The following is a 21,549-nucleotide window of genomic DNA, read 5'->3' as shown; positions in this document are numbered from 1 at the left end:
GCTGCAGGAATGTTATGGCCCCATATAGTGCTGCAGGAATGTTATGGCCCCATATAGTGCTGCAGGAATGTTAGGGCCCCATATAGTGCTGCAGGAATGTTATGGCCCCATATAGTGCTGCAGGAATGTTATGGCCCCATATAGTGCTCCAGGAATGTTATGGCCCCATATAGTGCTGCAGGAATGTTATGGCCCCATATAGTGCTGCAGGAATGTTATGGCCCCATATAGTGCTGCAGGAATGTTATGGCCCCATATAGTGCTCCAGGAATGTTATGGCCCCATATAGTGCTCCAGGAATGTTATGGCCCCATATAGTGCTCCAGGAATGTTATGGCCCCATATAGTGCTCCAGGAATGTTATGGCCCCATATAGTGCTCCAGGAATGTTATGGCCCCATATAGTGCTGCAGGAATGTTATGGCCCCATATAGTGCTGCAGGTACGTTATGGCCCCATATAGTGCTGCAGGAACGTTATGGCCCCATAGATGCTCCATACAGACACTTGCCCCATTTGCTGCGATAAAATAATAAATCACATACTCACCTCTCCGTCGCTCAGGCCCCCGGCACTTTCAATAGTCACCTGCTCCTCGTTCCGGGCGCCGATCTGTCTCCAGCACTGACGTTCAGCAGAGGGCGCGCACTGACCGCGTCACCGCGCCCTCTGACCTCAGCGTCACTGCTGGAGACAGATCGGCGCCCGGAACGAGGAGCAGGTGACTATCGCGCAGCGCTCCCCTCCCCGTATACTCACCTGGTCCTGCCGCTGTGTAGATCCCGCTTCCCCGACGCTGCAGCGCTTCATCCTGTACTCAGCGGTCACATGGTCCCGCTGATTACAGTAATGACTATGCGGCTCCACCCCTATGGGAGGTGGAGCCGAATATTCATTTACTGTAATGAGCGGGACCATGTGACCGCTCAGTGCAGGAAGACGCTGAAGCTGCTGCTGCCGGCGCTGGGGAAGACAGGGACCTGCAGGGACCACGCCTGGACTAGGTGAGTATTTTTAGACAGCCCCCGCTCCCCCTCCCCTGCCGACCCCCGGGTATGACTCGAGTATAAGCCGAGAGGGGCAATTTCAGCCCAAAAAAGTGGGCTGAAAATCTCAGCTTATACTCGAGTATATACGGTATATATTATATTGTAGAATTATTAGGCAAGTTGTATTTTAGAGGATTATTTTTATTATTGATCAACACCTATGTTCTCAATCAGCCCAAAAGACTCGTAAATATCAAAGCTTAATATTTTTGGAAGTTGGAGTGGGGCTTTTAGGCTATGTTCACACGTTCAGGATTTCCATCCTTTTTTTTTCCTGACTGAAACTGCAGGTCTCTGCAGAAAACGCAGGTGCGTTTTTTGGTGCGTTTTTGGTGCGTTTTTGGTGCGTTTTTTAGTGCGTTTTTTAGTGCGTTTTTTGATGCAGTTTTGTCTGCAGATTGTCTGTGTTTGACAGAAATAAAGTTTACTGCAGTGGGGGGGGGGGGGAAAAAAAAATGATGTCATTTCCTTGTCCAACCCTTTTCTTCTTCCATCCTCCATTTTGGGACTAAACACCAAAATGAGTGGACGTGTTTTGAATGACAGCGCTCCGCGTTTTGCGCCGCATGCGTCACTGCAGCGCACGCATCCGGGCGCAGAGGACGCAGCAAGTTGCATTTTTGCTGCGTCCAAAATCAATCGAAAAAAGGACGCATGCGGCGCAAAACGCAGCGTTGTGCATGCGTTTTGCTGCGTTTTACTTTGCGTTGTGTGTTGCGGCGCCGACGCTGCGGCGCACAACGCAAATGTGAACATAGCCTAAGTGCCACGTATCACGTATTTCAGTGCCACGTGATACGTGCCACGTATTTAAGTGCCACGTGCCACGTATTTAAGTGCCACGTGCCACGTATTTAAGTGCCACGTGCCACGTATTTAAGTGCCACGTGCCACGTATTTAAGTGCCACGTGCCACGTATTTAAGTGCCACGTATTTCAGTGCCACGTATTTAAGTGCCACGTATTTCAGTGCCACATGCCACGTATTTCAGTGCCACGTATTTCAGTGCCACGTATTTCAGTGCCACGTGCCATGTATTTCAGTGCCACGTGCCACGTATTTCAGTGCCACGTGCCACGTATTTCAGTGCCACGTGCCACGTATTTCAGTGCCACGTATTTCAGTGCCACGTATTTCAGTGCCACGTATTTCAGTGCCACGTATTTCAGTGCCACGTATTTCAGTGCCACGTATCACGTATTTAAGTGCCACGTATTTAAGTGCCACGTATCACGTATTTCAGTGCCACGTATTTAAGTGCCACGTGCCACGTATTTCAGTGCCACGTGCCACGTATTTAAGTGACACGTATCACGTATAAGTGACACGTGTCACGTATTTAAGTGCCACGTATTTAAGTGCCACGTATCCCACGAAGATTTTCCATGGAGAACAGACACATCCAGAGATATGTCTGCTCTCCACGGATGCAGCAACACACTGACAGGAGCCATAGTTCCTGTCGGTGTGTCACTGCGCATGCGCGAGTTTACCGGCGGTCATTGACCCCGGCTCTCTCGCTTAACGGCAGTGCTGCGTGGGAAAGTTCAACGCAGCTGTACTGCTGTTAACCGAGACGCCGGAGTCATTGAGCTCCGGGACAGTACGCGATACACTGCTAGGAGCTTCGCTCCTGGCAGTGTATTGCCGGAGAGCAGCCGATCGGCGTGGGACACTCGTTTTATGGATTCTGCGGACAGGGAGTATGGATTTGGTTTATTATTTTGTGATTTTTTCCTGGAGGATCGAGGGCTTCGCCTACAAGTGTGCTGTTGGTGAGTATATACTCTATGTTATGTGTTGTATGTACTGTACTGTGTGTCATGTATGTGTATTGTGTGTAGGTGTTTTGTGTAACTTTACTATTGTGCTAAGTCGCCGGACACAGGGACAACTCTCCCATCCTAATACCGGATGGGAGGAGTAGTCCATACGGCGACTTAGCACAATGGAGGCACTATCGTCGCATGGGGACACGCGCGCGCGCACGCACACACACACACACACACACACACACACACACACACACACACACACATACACACACATACACACACATACACACACACACACACACACACACACATATACCAAATCAATCAAACGGCCGACACGATCCCCATGCGACGGTATGCCTCCATGTCTCTCCGCCCACGCACTTCCGGCCCCGCACTTCCGCCCGCTCCCCCGCACTTCCTGCAGCAGCGGTTCTGCACATCAAACCGCAGTAAAACACGCAGATATATTTTTGATCTGCGTGTTTTACTGCGATTTTGACCTCACAATGGAGGTCTATGGGTGCAGAACCGCTGCGGTTCAGGAAGAAGAATTGACATGCTCCTTCTTTTTTCCGGGAGCTATTCAGCACGGCTTTTTTTTTAAATTTCCGGACCATGTGCACAGTGTGTCCTGTTTTCCATAGGGTACAGTGTACTGTACCCTGCATGGAAAACAGCTGCGGAACCGCAGCGGCAAAACCGCCGCGGTTCCGCGGTAAAAAACGCACTGTGTGAACATGGCCTTATAGTTTTAGCTATCTTAGGAGGATATCTGTTTGTGCAGATAACTATTACTGTGCAGAATTATTAGGCAACTTAATAAAAACCAAATATATCCCCATCTCACTTGTTTATTTTCACCAGAAAAAACAATATCACTGCACAAAATTTAGAAATAAACATTTCTGACATGCAAAAACAAAACCTCTAAAAATGAGTGACTAATATAGCCCCCTTTCTTTATGATGACACTCAGCAGCCTTCCATCCATAGATTCTGTCAGTTGCTTGATCTGTTTACGACCAACATTGCGTGCAGCAGCCACCACAGCCTCCAGACACTGCTCCGAGAGGTGCACTGTTTTACCTCCCTGTAGATCTCACATTTTATGAGGGACCACAGGTTCCCTATGGGGTTCAGATCAGGTGAACAAGGGGGCCATGTCATTATTTTTTCTTCTTTGAGACCTTTACTGGCCAGCCACGCTGTGGAGTAGATGGAGGCATGTGATGGAGCATTGTCCTGCATGAAAATCATGTTTTTCTTGAACGATACCGACTTCTTCCTGTACCACTGCTTGAAGAAGTTGTCTTCCAGAAACTGGCAGTAGGTCTGGGAGTTGAGCTTCACTCCATCCTCAACCTGAAAAGGTCCCACAAGTTCATCTTTGATGATACCAGCCCATACCAGTACCCCACCTCCACCTTGCTGGCGTCTGAGTCGGAGTGGAGCTCTCTGCCCTTTACTGATCCAGCCTCTGGCCCATCCATCTGGTCCATCAAGAGTCACTCTCATTTCATCAGTCCATAAAACCTTTGAAAAGTCATAGTATCATAGTTATTAAGGTTGAAGGAAGACTTTAAGTCCATCTAGTTCAACCCATAGCCTAACCTAACATGCCCTAACATGTTGATCTTATGGCCCCATCGGTCTTAAGATATTTCTTGGCCCAGTCTTGACATTTCTTTTTTCTTGTTCACAGGTGGTCGTTTTCAGCCTTCCTTACCTTGGCCATGTCCCTGAGTATCGCACACCTTGTACTTTTTGTTACTCCAGTAACGTTGCAGCTCTGAAATATGGCAAAACTGGTGGCAAATGGCATCTTGGCAGCTTCAAGCTTGATTTTTCTCAATTCATGGGCAGTTATTTTGCGCCTTTTTTGCCCAACACGCTTATTGCGATGCTGTTGGCTATTTGCCATGAAACGCTTGATTGTTCGGTGATCACGCTTCAAAAGTTTGGCAATTTCAAGACCGCTGCATACCTCTGCAAGACATCTCACAATTTCGGACTTTTCAGAGCCCGTCAAATCTCTCTTCTGATCCATTTTGCCAAAGGAAAGGAAGTTGCCTAATAATTAAGCACACCTAATATAGGGCGTTGATGTAATTAGACAACACCCCTCCTCATTACAGAGATGCACATCACCTGATTTACTTAATTTGTAGTTGGCTCTCAAGCCTGAACAGCTTGGAGTAGGACAACATGTATAAAAAGTATCATGTGATCAAAATATAACTTGCCTAATAGTTCTGCACGCAATGTATATATTCCTGAGGTACGTATCCTACCCAATCTTCCATCACCTCACCATGCCTGATTCTAACAGTGATCAAGATTTCAGGATATTTTGACTAAAAAGAGCGTTACAATCACTGGTCAATCCGGAGTGTCCGTCCCTTATGAGGTACGGTTCGAACACTGGGCCCCCAACGGAACTACACCTCTATATGATTCCACCAAAGAATCACCCCACCATCGGGGACAACCTCACATCCTCTTTGCAGCAACAAACACAGGAAAACCACACCAGTCAGTCTGAACAGTATAACTGCCAACTCACCGTGGTTGTTGTGGGGGATGATCAGTCCCAATTTTCCAGTGCCTGTGTCTGGTCCGAGGGTCCTTTGTCTTGTTGTCCTCCGGGGGGCAGAGGCGTCCCTGTTTGGGGACCCCACTTTTGGGCGCCAAGCTGTTGAGGGAGGATCTGGAGTGACCCTTCATGGTTGAGTCAGTGATTTTCAAATTGTCAAGGTCTCATAACAACAATGAACTTTAGCCTAGTAACAGAATTTATCTCAAAACAGCAAAATGGAGTCGAAAAGCACAAAATGAAGCCTTTAATTTTTCTTAGTTTAACCCTTCACAGTGTAACTAATTCGTCACGTGCCCGCTCTCAGCACGTGACTTGGGCTGTGCCTGCAAGGGTTAATCTGTCTCCCCACTCTCAGTCCAGCATTCAACCTCTGTCCTATGCTCTAATGGGAGCATAAATCACACACAGACCCAGGACACACACCCGCTCATACATGCTGCCACCACTCATCGAACACACGGGCGATGAGTCTCGGAAATATTAATACTACCACTCATAAGGCTCACACACCTTAGGCTATGGATTCTTTTAGAACATTCAAGGTTCAACTTGTTAAAGTTTTATACTTTAATACAAAAAAGGTTCAGTGCTTACAGTAAGAAAAGGTATAAAAATATGATAATAAAGACAACTTATGCTAAACAGTATAAAAATAAACAGGAGAAAACTTACAGAAATCATCTAACTGGTAGTTTGCTTTGTGCTCCCTGAGGAAGGGGGGGTGAATGGAGTTGGTGGAACACATGAGCGTCTCAGGCTGCCCTCACATGTGAACACGTTTTTTAGGTATACAGGTCTAATTTATAGCTTTGGTCTGGAGGTCAGGTTTCTAGACCAGCCCCTCAGGTTAATATCATAATTGCTTGTATGTTGATTGGTCCACGGCCGCGCCCCCCCAATCAATATATTCTTTTCTCTTGAGATCCTTTGTGTAACAGCTGTCACAGAGATACTATCAGGCCGTAGTTAACATCTCTTTCAAGAGCTAGGAGATATCAAATGTTACCTTTCTTCTTGGCCTCCAGCAGGACCCCCTGGTGAGGTTAGAGACAGAAGTCTACTTGTCTCAGGAAAATACACATTAACACCTGGGTGCGACCTGCAACTTTTCAAGACAGTTACATTAAATAATGTTACATTATTGCCATTATATAATGTATCTAGATTATATATATATATATATATATATATATATATATATATATATATATATATATATATATATATATATATATATATATATATATATATATATATATATATATACACAGTACAGACCAAAAGTTTGGACACACCTCATTTAAAGATTTTTCTGTATTTTCATGTCTATGAAAATTGTACATTCACACTGAAGGCATCAAAACTATGAATTAACACATGTGGAATTATATACTTAACAAAAAAGCGTGAAACAACTGAAATTATGTCTTATATTCTAGGTTCTTCAAAGTAGCCACCTTTTGCTTTGATGACTGCTTTGCACACTCTTGGCATTCTCTTGATGAGCTTCAAGAGGTAGTCACCGGGAATGGTCTTCCAACAATCTTGAAGGAGTTCCCAGAGATGCTTAGCACTTGTTGGCCCTTTTGCCTTCACTCTGCGGTCCAGCTCACCCCAAACCATCTCGATTGGATTCCGGTCTGGTGACTGTGGAGGCCAGGTCATCTGGCGTAGCACCCCATCACTCTCCTTCTTGGACAAATAGCCCTTACACAGCCTGGAGGTGTGTTTGGGGTCATTGTCTTGTTTAAAAATAAATGATGGTCCAACTAAACGCAAACCGGATGGAATAGCATGCCGCTGCAAGATGCTGTGGTAGCCATGCTGGTTCAGTATGCCTTCAATTTTGAATAAATCCCCAACAGTGTCACCAGCAAAGCCCCCCCACACCATCACACCTCCTCCTCCATGCTTCACAGTGGGAACCAGGCATGTAGAGTCCATCCGTTCACCTTTTCTGCGTCGCACAAAGACACGGTGGTTGGAACCAAAGATCTCAAATTTGGACTCATCAGACCAAAGCACAGATTTCCACTGGTCTAATGTCCATTCCTTGTGTTCTTTAGCCCAAACAAGTCTCTTCTGCTTGTTGCCTGTCCTTAGCAGTGGTTTCCTAGCAGCTATTTTACCATGAAGGCCTGCTGCACAAAGTCTCCTCTTAACAGTTGTTGTAGAGATGTGTCTGCTGATAGAACTCTGTGTGGCATTGACCTGGTCTCTAATCTGAACTGCTTTTAACCTGCGATTTCTGAGGCTGGTGACTCGGATAAACTTATCCTCAGAAGCAGAGGTGACTCTTGGTCTTCCTTTCCTGGGGCGGTCCTCATATGAGACAGTTTCTTTGTAGCGCTTGATGGTTTTTGCCACTGCACTTGGGGACACTTTCAAAGTTTTCCCAATTTTTCAGACTGACTGACCTTCATTTCTTAAAGTAATGATGGCCACTTGTTTTTCTTTACTTAGCTGCTTTTTTCTTGCCATAATACAAATTCTAACAGTCTATTCAGTAGGACTATCAGCTGTGTATCCACCAGACTTCTGCGCAACACAACTGATGGTCCCAACCCCATTTATAAGGCAAGAAATCCCACTTATTAAACCTGACAGGGCACACCTGTGAAGTGAAAACCATTCCCGGTGACTACCTCTTGAAGCTCATCAAGAGAATGCCAAGAGTGTGCAAAGCAGTCATCAAAGCAAAAGGTGGCTACTTTGAAGAACCTAGAATATAAGACATAATTTCAGTTATTTCACACTTTTTTTGTTAAGTAAATAATTCCACATGTGTTAATTCATAGTTTTGATGCCTTCGGTGTGAATTTACAATTTTCATAGTCATGAAAATACAGAAAAATCTTTAAATGAGAAGGTGTGTCCAAACTTTTGGCCTGTACTGTGTATATATGTATGTGTTTGTATGTGTGTGTGTGTGTATGTATATATATATATATATATGTATATATATATATATATATATATATATATATATATACATATATATATATTACACAGCAGTACATGAGTCATGCACATGTGCGGCTGTGTTTTTTTTATCTATATGATGCAGTTTGCAACTTTGCACGTGTTCACATTAGGAGTGCTGGTTGGCTTTTTTTTCTCTCTCTCTCTCTCTCTCTCTCTCTCTGTCTTTAGATATATAGAGATATATACACATTAGATGGTGGCCCGATTCAAACGCATCGGGTATTCTAGAATATGTATGTAGTTTATTTATGAAGTTTTCAGAATAATGCAATTTATACACAGGATTCGGCCGGGCGCGACCAATTAGCGAAGCGTGGTACAAATTCCGCCCCAATTCGCGGGCGGCCGGACGTGACCAATCAGTGAAGCCAGGGCCGGCTCCAGGTTTTTGAGAGCCCCGGGCGAAAGAGTCTCAGTGGGCCCTCCTCTTTAACACATACCACGATTCGTGATGCACAATTACAGCAGAGAAATATACCACAGCCAAGTAGCATATAGCAATGTGGGCACCATATCCCTGTTTAAAAAAAAAAAAAAAAAAAAAGAACTAAAATAAAAAATAGTTATATACTCACCTTCCGGCGGCCCCCGGATCCAGGCCAGGCGTTTAGCGATGCTAAAGAAAAATAAGGGGAGAAGCCAGCACTGCTTATGGTCCGAACGCAATACAAATGATGCACATGCACCTACTGAATTCTAATTTAGTGATGCTCCTCGCGACCCTCAGGTCCCAAGAATGCATTGTGGTCTCGTGAGATGATGACGTAGCGGTCTCATAAGACCGCTACGTCATCATCTCGCGAGAGCGCAGTGCATGGCCCGGAGCGTCGTGAGGAGCGGCAAAGGCACCAGAAGGTGAGTATATAATTTATTTTTTTTTTTTAACATTAGATCTTTTTACTATTGATGCCCCATAGGTACACAGGGTTAATAGCAGTGTTAATGGACTGCGTTACACAGCGGCATAACACGGTGTAATGCAGCCATTGTGTGAGCACTGACTGGAGGGGAGTATGGAGGGGCGAATTCGCGGCCGGACTGTGCCCGTCGCTGACCAATCAGCTGGTCGCTGACCAATATATTTTCAAAATAAAAGTTCAATTCCTTCAATGAAAATGTGGAACGTTTTATCAACCCACTGTTCTGGGCGACGTTTCGTCTCCACCTGAGCCTTTCTCAAGATATATATATATATATATATATATATATATATATATATATATATTTACATAATACACATATTTTTTTTTTTTTTCCTCAGCTGGATAAAGCAATAATTATTGGGATTGATTGCTACCACGACACCCTGCAGGGGAGGAGATCTATTGCTGGCTTTGTCGCGAGCACGAACAAGCAAATGACTCGGTAATGTATCCGCCACGTCCGGGTTCCTCATACATTGCTGGCTCCTCACTCCGGCTAATGCAGAGAACTGGAGCAAGGACCCTGAGCGCCCCCTCCGGATACAGCCACCATTGTACGCAGCCCCCAGAATAAACTAATTGCCCCCACGGTCTACAGCCTCCGTGCCCCTCAGCCCCGCACCCCAGAGTGGGCCGGCACTGATGCCATTGTGCCCCTGATGTCTTGTAGGCCCATAGCAGCCTATGAGATGGCGGCCTTATTCTGAGTGAGCCCTAAGTAACCTCTGACCTTTCTATTTTAGCTGGTTTTCCCGATGCGTCGTCCAGGATCAGAGACAAGAGATTGTCGATGGCCTAAAAGTTTGTATGCAAGGTAAAAAATATAATAAAAAGTTCCAAATGTGCAGAACAAACACGTATACGGCGCTGCACACATCTGATGCAGGGGTGTCTGATCCCCACCGATCCGATGTCTGTGGCCTATAGCAGAATTTCAGTGCGCCTGTGGGCTGCCTTATTTACTGGTATCACGATGCCATTATGATTTTTTTCTGTCTTTATGTCCTTTCTTTCTCTTTAGCGGCGCTGCACGCATGGACCAAGACTAACGAAGGAAACCTGCCGCAGCGCATCATCATCTACAGAGACGGAGTAGGCGACGGGCAGCTCAAGACCTTAGTGAACTACGAGATCCCACAGTTCATTGATTGCATCAAGTCTGCTAAACAGAATTACAGGTGCGGCAGAGGTGGCCCCTAACCCTTATGGTTCCTGACACAATTTTAATTTTTGTACTTTTAGTATTAAAAAAACAACAAAACCCTTTTTTTAATTTCTCCATCAATATATCCGTACGAGGACTTGTTCATTGCGGGATGAGTTGTAGTGTTGAATGACGCCATTCATTTTACCATAAAATGTACTGATGAATCGGAAAGTAATTCCTAGTGGGGGGAAAATGGTGGGAAAAAAAAAATTCTGCCATAATTTTGTAGTTTTCTTTTTGTTTGTTTGTTTTACAACGTACCGTGTGCAGTGAAATGACCTGACAATAAGATTCTCCGGACGATTACAGCGGCACCAAACTTCTCTACTGTTTTTTTTTTAAAAAGGAAGGAAAGCCTTGTTCCATCATCCTTCTATAGTCTAAATAATCAGAAGGAAGAGAAACTTCAAACTCCAGATGTTAAAAGATGTGTAGTTAGAAGATATCTAAAGAAAAAACAGAGGAAAAAAAACCCAATCAAAAAGTCCAGAGTAGTTAATATAAAATCATGAAAATGTTATTAAGTAATAATACATCAGATTTATAACATGAATAGAGCAAATGCAATAGAAAATAATATTTAAAATGTATAAAGGGCGCACCAAACCATTAGAAATTCTATATTTAGTAGTTGCCACATATAACGTGCAAAAGACGTGGTAAAAAATAGTAAAAAAAAAATATAAATGCATAAAAAATGTGATAACCACTAATGGGCACCGCTGACACAGTGATCTCATGCGGAAAATGCTAGTGTGCAAACAGTGTGCAAGCCAAAGTACATATGCAAGAGAGTTGAAATAGTAATTAGGCTGAACTGTACAAAAATACCACTAGGTGTCGCTGTTGATAACAGCAAGTGTTGGCACACGGGAAAAGAGATTGATAGTAATAAGAAAACATAATGCGGTCATGATAGACATGTACTTACTATGCTCTTAAGATCCCAATTTCCTGGATGGCGCCTGACGAAGGCAGCATGCCGAAACGCGCGTTGGGGAGGGCACCATCCAGGAAACCGGGATCTTAAGAGCATAGTAAGTACATGTCTATCATGACCGCATTATGTTTTCTTATTACTATCAATCTCTTTTCCCGTGTGCCAACACTTTCTGTTATCAACAGCGACACCTAGTGGTATTTTTGTACAGTTCAGCCTAATTACTATTTCAACTCTCTTGCATATGTACTTTGGCTTGCACACTGTTTGCACACTAGCATTTTCTGCATGAGATCACTGTGTCAGCGGTGCCCATTAGTGGTTATTAAATTATTTTTTTATACATTTATATTTTTTTTACTATTTTTTACTACGTCTTTTGCACGTTATATGTGGCAACTGCTAAATATAGAATTTCTAATGGTTAGGTGCGCCCTTTATACATTTTAAATATTATTTTCTATTGCATTTGCTCTATTCATGTTATAAATCTGATGTATTATTACTTAATAAAATCTTCATGATTTTATATTAACTACTCTGGTTTTTTTATTTCTGTTTTTTTCTTTGGCTAATTTTCCCGATTAATAGTGAAGGACAGTCTTGCTCCCTTAACAGATACTATCACACTACATAGCGGTACTACTAGTATTATTATTATTATCATCACCACTATTACTATCATATTCCACGCTATGTAGCCATATTTGTTAGTTCTATATGAAAAATTATTTTCTCGATCTAGGGTGGCACCCTCGTTCTGGTATTTTTTAGAAGATAACTGTCTGTTACAGAGGCCTGGAGGAAAGACCGTTCCTTGTGTCCTTACAGGGACCCAGGAAGGGGCTTAAAGTGCCGCTGGTGATGGAATCCGTCTTGTGGTTGTTGTGGAATCTTCATTTTCAGTTTTGAGTGAATGATCTGCTCGTGCCCAGGGGTGGGGGGCTTCATCTGGTGGTCTGATTAGGTATTCATAATGCAGACTGCTGACAGATCACTGATCCCTCAAAAAAAAATCCATTTTAAAATGGCACCTGCGCAGTAGCATCTATTTGTGTCTATAGAGGAGATCCGATAGCTGCCACTGCACATGCACAGATGGCGCCATCTTGGAGGAGGATTTTTTTTTTTCTCGGGCTAGCAGGGGCAGCACACAATCTAGAAATGTACAAGCGTCTAGGAAATTGATCCGCAGTACGTCCCACGTACACTCACGTGCCATGGCGTCTCTGAGCTCCATTTCTCGTTCTCCCTCAACAAATGTTGGTAGTGAACTCTATTCTGAGTATGAATCGGACGTCTCCTTAGATCCCGTTTCGCCAGACTTTCAGAGGACTGTTGATTCTCTGAGGCCGTCAACCAAAATCTGGAGGTTGATTAAGACTCCAGCTCTGTGCCGGATCACGCTGTGTGCTTCAAATAAGCTAAGCGTCCTCATAGACCATTAACCATTCACCCGGAGTTTCGGGATATAGTTAATCTACACAGGGAGGGACCGGATAAGTGCTTTACAAGACAAAAACCGCTTGAGGCGAAGTACCCTTTCTCAGCAGATCTCAGAAAGGATTGGGCCAAGTCCCCTGCAGTAGACCCGCCAGTCTCTCACCTGGCATCCAAAACCCTTCTATCCCTGCCGGACAGATCATCTATTAAAAATCCCACAGACTACCAGATAGAAAATTTGGCTCGATCTGTCTTCGATGTCTCAGGTGCGGCTCTATATCCTTCCTTCGCTGCCGTGTGGGTAGGTAAAGCAATGGTTTCTTTGTCGGAGACCTTGGCTAATTCTATTCAGAGCAGTAATCTTCCTCCAGGAGCAGCGCAGCTGGCTAGCCATATTTCTCAGGCAGGAGATTACCTGGTACACGCTTCTTTGGATGTGGCCAACTGTGCGACTCTATCGGCGGCAAATGCCATCACGATCAGAAGATCTTTATGGCTCAGAGAATGGAAGGCAGATTCTGCATCAAAAAAGTCTGACATCTCTTCCTTACTAGTGTGGGTGTTTGTTTGGAAAGAAACTGGATCAGCTTATCTCGGACGGTACGGGAGGAAAGAGCAAATTTCTTCCCCAGCAGAGGCTTAGGTGTCCTTTTCGGCGTCAACAACAAATCCGTTTCCGATCCTTTCTCGCCAATCCGGATTGGTCCAATCCCACTACCTCTTCAGGATCAGGACGCTCTCCTCGCGCGAACAGAGGACCCCAGGCATCCTTTAGGTCCAATCAGTAATGGAAGGGCCAGACCAAACAGTCTGGATTTAAGGGAACTAGGTCCCACAGATTTTCCTCCCAATGACTCATGGGGTTATCCAGTCGACACCAGCAGGGTAAGCGGTCACCTACTTCTGTTTCACCAGGTCTGGCTCTCAGTCGTTCACGACGAATGGGTCACAGACCTGGTGTGTTCCGGATACAAAATCGATTTTTCTTCGAATCCCCCGACTCGTTTCTTTCCTTCCCAACTTCCAGCATCAAGGGCAAAGACTCTTTCCCGAGCCATAGACTCTTTGCGCCGCAATGGCGTCATTGTTCCGGTGCCGGGAAACAAAAGGTTTGAGGGATTCTACTCCAACCTATTACCGTATATACTCGAGTATAAGCCGACCCGAGTATAAGCCGACCCCCCCCTAATTTTGCCACAAAAAACTGGGAAAACTTATGGACTCGAGTATAAGCCTAGGGTGGAAAATACAGCAGCTACCGGTGAATTTCAAAAATAAAAACAGATGCTCCATACCGTTCATTATTGCCCCAAAGGAGGTTCCATATAAAGCTGTGCCATATATAATGCTCCATACCGTTGATTATTGCCCCATAGATGCTCCACATAAAGCTGTGCCACATATAATGCTCTGCACCGTTCATTATGGCCCCATAGATGCTCCATATAAATCTGTGCCCCATATACAATGCTCTGCACCGTTCATTATGGCCCCATAGATGCTCCTTATAAAGCTGTGCCATATATGCTCTGCACTGTTCATTATTGCCCCATAGATGCTCCTTATAAAGCTGTGCCATATATGCTCTGCACTGTTCATTGTTGCCCCATAGATGTGCCATATAAATCTGTGCCATATATAACGCTGCTGCTGCAATAAAAAAAAAAAAAAAACACATACTCACCTCTCTTGCTTGCAGCTCCTCAGCGTCCCGGCGTCTCTCTGCACTGACTGTTCAGGCAGAGGGTGGCGCGCACACTATATGCGTCATCGCGCCCTCTGACCTGAACAGTCAGAGCCAGAGGACGGGAAGACAGAGCGGCGCCCGGCGGTTGGAACGTGGACAGGTGAATATAAAATACTCACCTAGTCCCGGCGCTCCTGACGCTGTCCCTGCCTGTCACACTGTCTTCGGGTGCCGCAGCCTCTTCCTCTGTCAGCGGTCACTGGCACCGCTGATTAGAGAAATGAATATGCGGCTCCACCCCTATGGGAGTGGAGTCCATATTCATAACTTTAATGAGCGGTCCCACGTGACTGCTGAACAGGGGAAGAGCTGCGGCACCCGACGACAGTGTGACAGGCAGGGACAGCGTCAGGAGCGCCGGGACTAGGTGAGTATGCGACAATCCTCTCTCCCCCTCACCCGCTGACCGTGACTCGAGTATAAGCCGAGAGGGGCACTTTCACCCCAAAAATTTGGGCTGAAAATCTCGGCTTACACTCGAGTATATACGGTAGTTGTCCCAAGAAAGGACAGAAAAGTGAGACCCATACTAGACCTCAAACTTCTAAACAAGTTTGTCAAGGTCCGTCATTTCCACATGGAGTCTCTTCGTTCGGTCATAACCTCAAGTGAAAAAGGGGAGTTTCTAGCATCCATCAATTATTCGATATGCTTACCTGGACATCCCGATTCCCCCACCCCCAAAAGTTCCTGCGTTTCACCATTCGCGAACAGCATTTTCAATTCACAGCCTTGCCCTTCGGCCTCGCTACTACTCCCAGGGTTTTCACAGGGCGGCTGTCATGTCCATTCTGCACTCTCGGGGCCTGGTCGTCCTGCCCTGTCTGGACGAACTCTTGGTCAAGGGTCCGTCTTTCCACGACTGCACGGAGTCCGTTCGTATCACTTGAGATACTCTTTCTCGTCTAGGTTGGCTGATAAACTTAGCCAAGTCTTCCCCCGTTCCAGCTCAGCAGATATCCCCTTTTGAGGCATGACCCTGGACACCTCGCGAGGGTTGGTGATTCTCCCTCAAGACAAGGTCCTAGCCCTTCAGCAAGGAGCCCCCCACACTTTTTCAGTTATCCCCTCATTCCATCCCCTTTGCGATGAGGGTACTCTAGAAAATGGTGACAGCATTGGAAGCGGTTCCTTTAGCACAGATGCACCTCCGGCCCCTACAGCATGCTCTTCTAGCCGCTTGGGACAGGAACCCTTTCTTCCTCGACTGCCGGTGCCGCCTATCCCCGCAGGTCAGGCAAACTCTCAGAGGGTGGACATTGAGTTCTTCCCTCAACCAGGGAAAATCCTTTTTGCCGGTCCAATGGCTAGTGGTGACTACAGATGCCAGTCTTCTGGGCTGGGGAGCAGTTTTTTGTCACCACACCGCTCAGGGCTGCTGGTCATCTCAGTAATCGAAACTGCCAATCAATGTCTTGGAAATCCGAGCGATATGGCTAGCGCTACTGCAGTTTCATTATCTCCTAGCTGGTCACCCAATCCGAATTCGATCGGACAACACCACGGCTGTGGCATACATCAAGCATCAAGGGGATACCCGCAGCAGGGAGGCCATGTGTGTAGTAACTCGCATTCTCAGCAGTGCACATACCAGGCTTGGAAAACTGGGCGGCAGACTTCCTCAGCCGCCAGGGTCTCGCCTCGGGGGAGTGGGAACTTCCAACATATCTGTCTTTTTTGGGGGACCCCGGATGTGGATCTGATGGCGTCCAGACTGAACGTCAAAGTCTCCAGGTTTTTAGCTCTGTCTTGAGTTCCAAGAGCCATAGGAGCGGGTGCTCTGGTTCTTTTGTGGCGCCAGTTCCGTTTTCTGTACGTTTTTCCCCCGCTGCCGCTTCTTCCGAGAGTCATCTGGAAGTTCAAGGCGGAAGGGGTTCCAGTGATCCTGGTCGCTTCGGATTGGCCATGCCGGTTGTGTTTCGCAGAGTTGGTGTGCCTCGTCGCCGATGTACCCTGGCAACTGCTGGTTCGTTCAGATCTGCTCTCCCAGGGACTGATTCACCACCAGAACACGGCGGCCCTGTGTTTAACGACTTGGCCGATGAATCCTGGATTCTGGCCCAGGCTGGTTTTTTACAACGGGTCACGTCCACAATGATCAGTGCTTGTAAGCCTGCGTCGGTACACATTTATCACCGTACCTGGAAGACATGTTTTGCTTGGTTCAAGGCTCGTGGAAGTCTTCCCCCTCCTCTTCTCTATTCCCACCATTTTGGAGCTCCTACAGAACGGCCTGGTCTCAGGCCTGGCGCTCGGCTCGGTCAAGGGCCAGATATCCGCCTTATCGGTCTTATTCCAACGAAGGATTGCAACAATACCTCAGGTGAAGACATTCATTTAGAGGGTTACACATGTGCTTCCCCCCCCCCTATCGCATGCCTTTAGACCTATGGGACCTTAACTTTGTCCTTTTAGTCTTACAGGAAGCTCCTTTTGAACCGCTTCAGGACATTTTGCTCACCTTGCTATCCTGGAAGTTGTTTTTCTTGTTTCAATCACATCAGTAAGGCGGGTTTCGGAGCTAGCTGCTCTGTCCTGTCGGGCGCCTTTCCTTATTTTCCATCTGGACAAGGTTGTCCTCAGGCCGTCCCTATCCTTTTTGCCCAAGGTTGTCTCATCCTTTCAACTTAATGAGGACGCTGTTCTTCTTTCATTTTGTCCGACTCCAGTCCACATGATGGAAAAGGCTTTCCATACTCTGGATGTAGTCAGAGCTCTGAGAAGGTATATCTCGAGGATGGTGTCCTTCCAAAGGTCGGATTTCTTGTTCGTGTTCCTGAGGGTCACAGGAAGGGTCTAGCCGTTTCGAAGGCAATGATGGCTACATGGATTCGTTCCATCATTCAGGAGTCCTACAGCATCAGAGGTAAGCCTATCCCAACGGGCATCAGAGCACACTCCACTCGGTCAGTGGGTGCTTCTTGGGCCATTCGGCATTGGTGGAGCAGGTCTGTAAAGCCGCAACTTGATCCAGCCTACATACTTTCTCGAAGCACTATAATGGGTCATACTCAAACTTTGGCTGATTTGCTTTAATTATTGTCTTGTTAATGTTGTTACTTATGACTGTTGTGTTTGAAACTGTTAAGCTGTAAAGCGCTGCAGAATATGTTGGCGCTATATAAAGATTATTAGTAGTATGCGGGGAAAAATTCTGCAGGCTGTGGTGGCACACATCTAGACAGTTGTTACGTGAAGCCTGATGTTTTCGGTTGTTGTTTCCCACCCAGTGACTGCTTTGGGACGTTCCATGGTCCTGTATCCCCCAACTAGGCTAAGGAGAAACAGAGCTTTTTGTGTACTCACCATAAAATCCTTTTCCCCGAGCCACTCATTGGGGGACACAGCACCCAACCTGTTAGCCTAATGGCTTGTGCTTGTTTCTTTTTTTGACATGTTGTTGTACTCTTATGTATTATTAATGTTCTCCTACTGCTTTTGCACTGAACTGGTTCTCTGGGAGCCAGCACGAGGGTGTATACTGCAGGGGAGAAGCTAACTTTCTTTGTATTAACTTGGTGTCAGCCTCCTAGTGGCAGAAGCATACACCCATGGTCTGTGTCCCCCAATGATTGGCTCGGAGAAAAGGATTTTACGGTGAGTACACAAAAATACCCAGTTTTTAACCACTAAAGTATACATAAAAAACCTTACAAGTTTGCTATCACCATAATTGTACTGACCTGAAGAATCATGTTGAACAGCAACAAAACAAAATCCAATTATGGAATTCCTCTTTAAGAAGCCGGTTTGTAGTTGCCATCGTTCCCATTAGATCAGTTTTAGGAGAACGTCCATGATCACATTGGCAAGTTAATGTGAGCCGCTCTGCTCACTTCTGCTGTGTTTTTGGTTTTTGTAGATGCTTCTCATCAATCAAAGAAATTTTTTTTTGTTTTGTTTTTTTGTTTTGTTTTTTTAGCCCAAGACTAACCGTGGTGGTGGTGAAGAAAAGAATAAATGCCAGATTCTTTGCCAATATGGGCGGCCGGCTCCAGAATCCACCACCGGGAACAATCGTTGATAGTGAAGTCACCAGACCTGAATGGTTAGTACATATGTGCCCAGAATAAGTATGGAGGGAGGACTAGTAATGTCTGAAGTGTGACTCCTGGGAGACCCCCACCTTACTTCAGACCCCACACTGGGAGATGTCTGGCAGTCAAGTAAATGAGGATGAGCTGCAATACCAGACACTGCCACATAAAGAGTAGTGCTGGTTTCTGATTTCAGACACCCCCTTTAATCCAGATCAAGGGAAAGTGGACACTAGGAGGTATTTTACTGTAAACTCCCCGACGTTTTAAATATTTCCATAGATCTCTGTTCCTATGGACTCCTTGGTCGGGAGGCTCAAACATAGTGTGCTCAGTATCTTAAAGGGGTTGTCTATTACATGTAAAAATAAAAATTAGCCAATGGGGGGGGTCTTAAATGAAAAAAAGCCCCCTACCGGACCCCTGACATTCCTCTGTGATACAGATCAATCCTCTTCCTGCTGAGACAGAATGTGATCGCTGAAGGGCATCAGTCATCACTAACTGGCTGCAGCGGTCACTTTGTGTTCCTTGCTGGAAGAAGTGTGGAGACTCTCAGGGATGGGAGGACACAGGCAGCGTTACAAAGAAGTGGTGGGGCTCTTGTATCTTTTTGACCTATAAGACACCTTTGGGCCCAATCTTAATATAACATATACTGGACATCCCCTTTAATAAAGTGGCCAGCAGCGATCTGACCGATGCTCTCAGCAATTAATCCATACTTCTTCTGTAAAGTCTCCGGAACAGAACTTGCTCAGAGGAGGCATGGACTTTAGGGCAACCACAAAAAGCTTAGCCAAATCCATTGTTCACGGACTTTCCTGAGTTTCCATAGTTGTCAGGTTAAACTGAAAGAAATGGAGTACAAGTCAGTATGTATGGAAACTAGGAGCATGTTCACACGGGCCATCAATACAGAACAAAGACAATATCTTGCTGTAAGTAGAAGCATTCGTGCATATGGATAACACTGGGTATTTAATAAACACTGATTTTATAAAAGAAAAGTGAAAGCCATCCCAGCAACGTCAAGGTGTGCTCAAGTTCAGGATGGTGTTGACGAAGCACCCGATGTTCTCTATATCCACTACGCCTTTTATTTACAGCAGGTATTTATTGTGTTTGTTTTGGGTCTTAGGGTACTGTCACACAGTACCATTTTGATCGCTACGACGGCACGATCCGTGACGTCGCAGCGATTGTATGATTATCGCTCCAGCGTCGTAGACTGCGGTCACACGTTGCAATCACGGCGCTGGAGCGATGCCGAAGTCCCCGGGTAACCAGGGTAAACATCGGGTAACTAAGCGCAGGGCCGCGCTTAGTAACCCGATGTTTACCGTGGTTACCAGCGTAAACGTAAAAAAAACAAACAGTACATACTTACATTCCGGTGTCTGTCCTCTGGCGTCTCAGCTTCTCTGCACTGTGTAAGCGCCATAGCCGGAAAGCACAGCTGTGCTCGCTTTCTGGCTGGCCGACGCTCACAGTGCAGAGAAGCTGAGACGCCAGAGGACAGACACCGGAATGTAAGTATGTACTGTTTGTTTTTTTAACGTTTACGCTGGTAACCACGGTAAACATCGGGTTACTAAGCGCGGCCCTGCGCTTAGTTACCCGATGTTTACCCTGGTTACAAGCGAACACATCGCTGGATCGCTGTCACACACAACGATCCAGCGATGTCAGCGGGTGATCAAGTGACGAAAGAAAGTTCCATACGATCTGCTACGACGTACGATTCTCAGCAGGATCCCTGATCGCTGCTGCGTGTCAGACACTGCGATATCGTAATGATATCGCTAGAACGTCACGAATCGTACCGTCGTAGCGATCAAAATGGTACTGTGTGACAGTACCCTTAGAGTTGCCAGGTTGCTCTCGATAGATTAGCGATGGCTGACACCATCGTCTATAAACCATTAACGCCCGTGTTGTCTGCTTCCGCCCAGGTATGACTTCTTCATCATCAGCCAGTCTGTGAGACAAGGGACCGTCTCCCCCACACATTACAACGTTGTGTACGACACCGGAGGCCTGAAGCCCGACCACATGCAGCGCCTGACCTACAAGCTCTGCCACCAGTACTATAACTGGCCTGTACGTAGTTACTGGGAGATTACTGGAGAAGGGACTTCAAGAGTCCTGCCTGTTCACTGTTGTTTTTTTTCCTCTTAGGGTGTCATCAGAGTTCCAGCACCGTGTCAGTACGCCCACAAGCTGGCCTTCCTGGTCGGGCAAAGCATCCACAGAGAACCCCACAATTCTCTGTCCAGTCTCCTGTACTACCTGTAGAAATTGTGCAGGGCTGAGGATTGTTCAAGTGTCTGGTTTGAATTGAAGTTTTTGAAAAAATTGGCAGAGTTGGAAAAGCCAAAAGTAGCAGCTACCAAATTGTAGCTGTCGTATATATTTATTTTCTTTACTTTTATTTTATTAATTAGAAATTATATTGGTTAATGTTGACAAAAGGTTTAATAAAATAGTTATGTTCTGGCTTCTCAATCATCCGATGTTTATTAGACTTGAGATTTTTCTGCTAATTTTGCAGAGGAGCTAGGTTGTTCCAATAAAATCTTCCATCTTTCAGCCAAAGAGAAATCCTCCATCCTTCGGTATCGGAAGAGCCAGGGTGCACAATACTTGCCTTTTTGTAAGAGCAAAGTGGCTTCTTTAGAGCTGATCCAACATTTCTAGGCATCCATTCAAAATCAGACTTTCTCCTTCGCCTCATTGGGGGACACAGACCGTGGGTGTATGCTGCTGCCAGTAGGAGGCTGACACTAAGTGATACAAAGAAAGTTTGCTCCTCCCTTGCAGTATACACCCTCCTGCTGGCT

The 21,549-nt window shown here is 45.8% G+C and overlaps 1 protein-coding gene across 1 annotated transcript in view; it reads left to right on the top strand.

Moving 5' to 3' along the window:
• LOC143817819 (piwi-like protein 1) overlaps positions 1 to 21,214 on the top strand; it is a gene marked incomplete at its 5' end in the record, with an annotated part of 92,700 nt that extends 71,486 nt beyond the window's left edge. Inside the window, 6 exons of the mRNA XM_077299284.1 lie at positions 9,671 to 9,774; positions 10,076 to 10,146; positions 10,354 to 10,510; positions 18,592 to 18,717; positions 20,662 to 20,809; positions 20,888 to 21,214. Of these exons, the coding sequence (XP_077155399.1) occupies positions 9,671 to 9,774; positions 10,076 to 10,146; positions 10,354 to 10,510; positions 18,592 to 18,717; positions 20,662 to 20,809; positions 20,888 to 21,004 (723 nt within the window). The remainder of the gene's footprint in view (positions 1 to 9,670; positions 9,775 to 10,075; positions 10,147 to 10,353; positions 10,511 to 18,591; positions 18,718 to 20,661; positions 20,810 to 20,887) is intronic.
• Positions 21,215 to 21,549: the final 335 nt, after the last annotated feature.

The sequence above is a fragment of the Ranitomeya variabilis genome, chromosome 3, assembly GCF_051348905.1.
Source record: "Ranitomeya variabilis isolate aRanVar5 chromosome 3, aRanVar5.hap1, whole genome shotgun sequence".
Taxonomy (NCBI): Eukaryota; Metazoa; Chordata; class Amphibia; order Anura; family Dendrobatidae; genus Ranitomeya; species Ranitomeya variabilis.
Note: the sequence above shows the minus strand (reverse complement) of the source record. Positions and strands in the feature narration are given on the sequence as shown.